The sequence below is a fragment of the Maylandia zebra genome, linkage group LG5, assembly GCF_041146795.1.
Source record: "Maylandia zebra isolate NMK-2024a linkage group LG5, Mzebra_GT3a, whole genome shotgun sequence".
Classification (NCBI taxonomy): Eukaryota; Metazoa; Chordata; class Actinopteri; order Cichliformes; family Cichlidae; genus Maylandia; species Maylandia zebra.
Window position 1 is genome coordinate 40,577,878 of NC_135171.1, and position 6,890 is coordinate 40,584,767.

The 6,890-nt window shown below is 46.8% G+C and overlaps 1 protein-coding gene across 1 annotated transcript in view; it reads right to left on the bottom strand.

Annotated features, from left to right (window-relative positions):
• The window catches only part of mmp24 (matrix metallopeptidase 24), a 94,423-nt gene extending 88,250 nt beyond the window's left edge, over nt 1-6,173 (bottom strand). The window contains exon 1 of the mRNA XM_004558990.2: nt 5,719-6,173. Within this exon, the coding sequence (XP_004559047.1) occupies nt 5,719-5,868 (150 nt within the window). The 5' untranslated portion in view covers nt 5,869-6,173. The remainder of the gene's footprint in view (nt 1-5,718) is intronic.
• Between the last annotated feature and the right edge of the window lie 717 nt (nt 6,174-6,890).

Sequence of the window (6,890 nt, forward strand, 5' to 3'; positions counted from 1 at the left end):
AAGTGTTTGCACAAATCCAATTAATGATTGACGCAACCACCTGGAAATGTTGAAAATCTTCTGACTGGCTTGTTTACATAAAGCATTTTTATTCCCATCAGACCTTTGATCCGGTTAAGCGCGTCCATGTAAACATGGCTAATGTGTCAAGACACTGCTGCTGATGTATACCTGGAAAGGTTTGGCAAAAGGCATTTATGTGTGAACACGCTGTGATCCTGCTGAGAACATTAAGAAGCTCTGCCAGTCAATCACGACAGCGAGGACCGGTGACAGTCCTTCCTCTGCCAGTGACACATCAGACTGTGCACAGAAGGAGCAGCACATCAGGCAGTCGTGCATATTATGAATTTATATCATGGCGGTTTGAAAAGCACGTAAATTATTAAACAGGGCAGGTTGATTGAGTTCAGCTGAGCCAACCATCCACCGCATCTCTGCTTCCAAGTCCTTTAAACGGCTCCTCAAATGTAGTTTGTCCTCGGCTCGCTGCACCCCGACAGAACAATACCCTCATCAAATGCACAGTGACAACTCCTCTTATTTACAGCTGCAGCTCGCACCGAGCGAACGGCAAAGGGAAGACAATGAGGAAGACAATGGCTGAGGAGGGAGATGGACGGGAGAGAGGAAGACCGAGGCAACACTGTGGATCGGGAAACTCTGAAGAATAACGTCGGCACTTCACTCCAGCGATGGCAAATCGGGACAAAGCTTATCGATAACAGGTGCGAATTCACACCCGCCCACACAGGGCTCGGGTAAGTACAGCACAGCAGGCTCGTTTAGCCCATTTCTCAGGTGTAATGTGGTGTTTATAAGCCTCCAGGGACGGCGCTCCCCCCCAGCGCTCCTCTCCTCCAGGGAGGCAGAGAAAAACAAAAACCTAGAGAGGTTTGGAAACGTGCTTTCCCCGTCATAACAACAAACCGCTGCCATCACGATAACTAGGCCTGGACGTTCTCCTCATCGTCATCTTCACATTATTTCTGCCACGTCACCACCACTGGTGTCATTATCCACATCCACAGCGTTATAATCCCAGCAAAGATACTTTGAATCAAAGGGGCATGAATGTTACGCTGCACCGCTCAGTGTCTTCAGCACCCAGAAACATCTTTTGTTTAACAGTGACTCAGCTGATTGGCTGCTAACCTGACATTGGTTAACACTGGGTTAATCATCTGTTTATGAAGCAGCAGCACAACAGCAGCAGCAGCGCCGGCCCACACAACAGTTGTTTGTTTCTTCTAGTCGCAAATCCTTGGATTGAAACACATTTGTAGGTTTGCAGGCTGCAGAAATTTGACCAATTGTGTAAACAGGCGAACAGACAAAGGAGCGCGGACGAGCGAGTCAGCCTCCTTCTGCCTCCGCTCCCCCTCTTTCTCTGCCTGTCTGCACAGAGAAGCATCTGTGTTTTCACTCCTGAGCGGCGGCGTGCCCACCGCTGCAGGGCTGCGTGTTTGTGTCACCGCGGCAGCCTGAAGGTCGCTGCTCGGCCACGAGGCGCCGAAGGGTTCGGAGTGACGGCTGAGTGTCGAGAGATCGATAACTTTCTTTTTCTTTGAATCGCGAAAGCAGGGCATCGTATCAACCACAGTCACCCAGCCTCAAACCCAGAGGTCTTCATGTTTTTGCGTGCCAACGAGGACATCTGAAGCCTGGCTATGAGTCACTGTAATCACTGCAGCGCTGATTTGAAATGAACAGTTTTCCCGTCACGTCCGTTTTGTTGTGAGCACGAACAAAGGAAAATTAAAGTTGAGGAATTACCTCATGCAGTGCAAGTGAAATATCAACATTAACAGGTGACATATTAATAATCTCATGTGGAGAAACAATGAATTTAATTTGAGTAACTGACAGTGTGCAATACTTAAAATAGGCTGAATTCATTCATTCATTTATTCACGATCTGCCACTTCATCATTATTAACTGGTAAATTAAGAAAATGAACTATAAGTGTCACTGCATGCGCTAATCAGAATGAACTAACTGTAAATATGATACTAGTTCAATGAGTGCTTCTGTGGTGGTTTTCACATCTGCATTTATTCATTTATTTGCATTTTTAAAAGATTTTTTCAAGAAGAACCGTTAAATAAAAACTCAATTCCGTGTTTTTACCATTTAAGGTAGAACGTCATTAAGAGCTTTAACCTCCTAGGACCTGGCGTCCACACATTTTGGGTTATTTAGACCAAAATACTCAATTTTGCTCTAGAAGGGCGTGATATCCACCTACGAGGACATTATGCTGCTACTGTTCTATCAAAATCTTAAACGAATATCCTCATATGTGGCTCTTATTTTTCTTAAAAACAAAAATAAGGTAAAAAATAAAATCTGGTAATTCTTTGTTTTTACATTCATCGGGCCCCAATCAGCCCAAATATCAAAGAGAAATTAAAAATGAATGCAGTGGAAGAGTTCAGGTCTTAGGAGGTTAATGTCTCTATAATGAAGAAAAAGTTCATCCATGCAAAACAATCCATTTAAAAACTTTATTTATTTAATTCATCTATTAATTGCTCTCTTTGAAGTCATCAATATGCAACATTTCATGGTTAGAAATGAGCAAAACGAAGCTTTCTAGTGTTTTGTTTTCACATCAGTGATGTCACAGGATTTCTCCTGCATAGAGAAGTATATTTAAGGCTGGAGTAGCTAAATGTCATTCATTTATTTAAAGGCATCAGTATTTATTTGAAGGCAGTCACTTTAAGTTGCAAAGACAAAATAAATGTGCCTGTGTATTTCAGGGTGAGACCAAATGTTTTTAATATGGAGAACTTGGAAATTGTGATTCAGCGTAAACTTGCAATTTCTTTATTACATTTTGCACCAGTGTTCGGGGGGTTTGCTGACAGAAGTGTGCGGAATAACCCTCTGCTTCGTTTGCTTCTCTTTCACCCTGAGAGGGCGTTTAATGAGAATGAAATTAAAGTAAAGCCCTTTTGTTTTAGAATTAGCTTTAATTTTAACATTGTGTGTTCACTAATTAAATATAAGCTTCGCTTTTCTTTGCGGGATTAGAAATATCAGGAAACGCATCGTTTTCATCAAACGAGCTAATACAGACTCACGGCACAGCCTTCCTCCCAAACCTCCAAGTACTGAGACTGCAAACCTCATTACATCCCAGCAGGAGAACTCACAATTTCAAACTTTCACATGATGAGCAGCAGCATGTGAAGCAGACACATGAATAAACGGCACCTGTGACGTGATCAAAAGCTTCCCAGAAAAACATGAAGGCCTGCACAGATGTGACCTCTGCAGCCTCAGCTGTCACACAAAGACTTCAGCATGCTCAGGCAGAAACACACACGCACACAACATCAGCAATCAAACAACTTCCACAATCCATGTGACGGCTGGAGCTTCAAGACCGAAGCTGTTAGGAGTCACCCGGTTCCACGTCCGCTGCCTCCCCACGTCTTCCCTGCAGGGGTTTCAGTAGTTCGAGCTTCAGTGGTTTTCTCAGCCCCGACCGCGTCCTCCAAATAAACACTCATATCTGACAGTTGTTTCTAAAATAACCCTGTAATCCTGAAAGTACCAGTTTAGAGTTCAGGGCACATACGTGCACTTATTTACACCGCTGCTAGAAGTCGTTTAAACCTGAAACTTAACGGCATGTTGCAATAAGCTGCTGCACAAACATGTTGTTTGTTAAGCCTCAAAATGTAAAAAACCCCCAAAAACTTAGCAAACAATATAAACAATGCATCGATTTTAACAGTAAGAAACAAATGACGTGATGAACTGCCAAAAACTGCAGTTCCTCCAACGTCCAGCAGAGGCTGCAATAAATAGGCTCAAATAAACTTGTTTACAGCCTGATATATATAAATAAATAAATACTTTCAGAACAACTGTAGAGGACCTGAAAATGTTTTTATAAATAACATCTGTTGTTTTTCATCTGCTTAGATTGAATGAAGGTTTAAACTTTGCATTATTAGAGGCGTGGCCTCTCTGATTGACAGCCTATGGATGCAGCTTGTTAACTAAGATAGCTAGTATTGATAATTTAGTAATCCACTACTGCGAAACACATGTGGCCACTTGTGGCTCCATGAAAACTAACATGGCGAAGTCAGAAAGCCACAGCTTAAAAATGCTGTGGCTGCTTCCATCTTTTACATACAGTCTGTGTTTGGTACAGACTGTATGTCACATCGAACATTTAATGTTGACCAAAGGCAGCTGAAACTTAAACAAGGCAAACAGCGGTGACTTTTAAAAACTGATAAAAAGTCGTTGATGTTTATTTTTTCCATGAAAAAACAATGAAAAAGACCAGATTCCATTTTATTCCATGAAGTCACTAACATTTAAAATTTAGAGGGCTTTTAAGTTTTCAGCGAGATGTTAGGGGAACATTTGTGGAAAGGCATTCAAATGAAACTGAACAACTATTCTGAGAGTATTGATAATGTTTTTGCAGCATGTGTTGAGTAAACGCAGCTGAAACAAACACCGTCCTGAGTAACTCGTATTCATTTTTGTTATTTTTATTTCTTTATAAGAAAATGTTGGAAAATAAAAAGAGACAAATATCTGCAGAGCTCCGCGGGTCAGAGGAGACGTGTGTTTCTGTTCATCACACATCAGCGTCATTACAATATTTCGGGTTTGTGGAGCCTTAAACAAAGACTTCACCTTCAGCTCTGCGACACGTCACGATGGTGCGGGTTTGTGTGTGTGTGTGTGTGTGGGGGGGGGGGGGGGGGGGGGGGGCGGCACGGCTCATTGGTTGTTTGTCTCAGTTGGAACCGCTGCAGCTCAGACGGGTCTGTGACTTCACAGCCGCGCGCGGCACAGCCACGGGCGCCCCTTTGTCTCTACCAAAGTGTCACTTCACAAAGACCACGCGCCGAAAACACCCACTCTCATCACGCGTGACCCAAACGCTCAGCCAGGTATCATCCTGCCTCTCAGCAAACATCGCAGGACCGCACGTGCGCTCTCCACACTTGAACTTTCTGTGCGGCCCGAGACAAAGCCCGGCCCTCGTGCACGAGCAGAACAGGTCTGAGCATCCGCGCGCACCTCTCCTCCGACTCCCAGCCAGCTCCATGAATTATGGAGGGAGGCTATATTTGGAGTGTGGAGGCCGAGGGAAGGGGCTCGCTGTGCTGCTGGAGCTTTGTTCACTGTACGCGCTCATCATTTATTGACTGGTGCCACGCGCGCTCTCCTGCACGCGCACATTCACCCTCAGTTCTAATTAGGGGATGATTGGGGGGGGGGGGGGGGGGGGGGGTTAACAGCTGTCCATCAGCTCCCCCAAAACGCGCGTGTCCCAGCCGAGAGTTTCTCACACTTGCTTCATCATTTAGGACCTACTCCTCCTCCACCTCCTCCACACAGCCAGAGGAGGAGGACAGCCAGATATCTGCGATCCACGCGTGACGAGACAAAAAACTACCAGGAGCGTTCACGAGTAAAGGCAGCGGGCATCCCCCCAGGATGGGAACAAAAGACCCTCTCTGACTCCCGGGGGGTGGGGGGCTGTCACTTTAGAGTGAGGTTCGAGGCTGGGGAGGGAGATGATTTTTTTTTTTGGGGGGGGGGGGCACGGACGTGAAAAACATCCCGAGGACCGCACGACTCTCTGCTCCAGCCTGCGCGCGTTAACGCGGGGAGTGATGACGGCGTGGGTGTTTACCCCACGTTAACACACGCACGCACACCTCCTCACTCACCTCCACGATGAACGTCTTCTCCTCCCCGCACGCGGAAACGACCCAGAACAAAAGCGGGAAGTAGCAGGTCTTCCAGCAGAACCCCGGGAGCCCCGCTTTCCTCCTCCTGCGCCTCACTCCTCCACCTCCGCCTCCTCCTCCCGTCGCCATGGCTGTATCCCCGAATTCCCCCCCTCCTCCGCCTCCGCTTCCCGCCGGTGATGTCCAGGCTCCTGCTACGCTCTTTTACCGGAGGAAACGGTCCGTGCGCTCCTGCTTCATCCCGGCCACGGTCACTCGCGTCTCCTCCTCTCCGGGTTCCACGCACCGCTGCTGTGATCGCGCTGTGGGTTCGCTTCACTTAAGGGGCGAGCGGCTCACGCAGGTGCAGCGGGAACAGCTGAAGGAAGCCTGGCTACAGTACCGCGGGGATGCTGCTCCGGTCTGTCCGGTAACAGCAAGAAGGAGAAGGGGGAGGGACCGAGAGAGGGAGAGAGAGAGGAGGAGAGAGATGGATGTTGTGATGGATGTTGTTGCAGTACCTCTTTGCCCACACCAGGAGCGCTGCAGACGCAGAGGACTCGTCTGCGCGTGTTTTATCGTCCCTTAGAGGGTCGAGATTTCAGAATCAGAAAGCTGGTTTGGACGTTGGGGTTGAAGTGGGCTCGTTTCTAATGGAAAAAAGTAATAAAGAAGTCATGGAAACTTTACATTTCCACACATTACACAAAGATGATGCTTGAGAGGTGCGGTCAATGGATGAGAGGCGTTGTGTTTAAAGTCAGAGTCGTGAAGGTCGCCTAGAAACATTTTCAAGGACAGGATGTCTCTGTCAGGATGATCCCACACTGCTTCAGTAATGCTGGGGCCCGGGCTCTGGGGGGGCCCATCCACGACTGATACTGTGTGTGTTTTATATCCACTTTATTTCACTGCACTGCCAGGGTTTGGCATCATTGTCCTGCTGAAAATCAAAGTTTACAGATAGCAGATCAGACTCTGGTGGTCCTTTTCTGAGTTCATAATTCATCAGTTTATTAAAGATCTCCAAAACCACTGACTGACATGATGCTGAAACCATGACAGAGCCTCCGCCCGGCCTCACAGATGGCTGCAGACTCTCAGTGTTGGACCTCCTCCTACATACTGACCATTATGTGGATCCATCTCTCCATCAGACCTGTTCCTCTGAT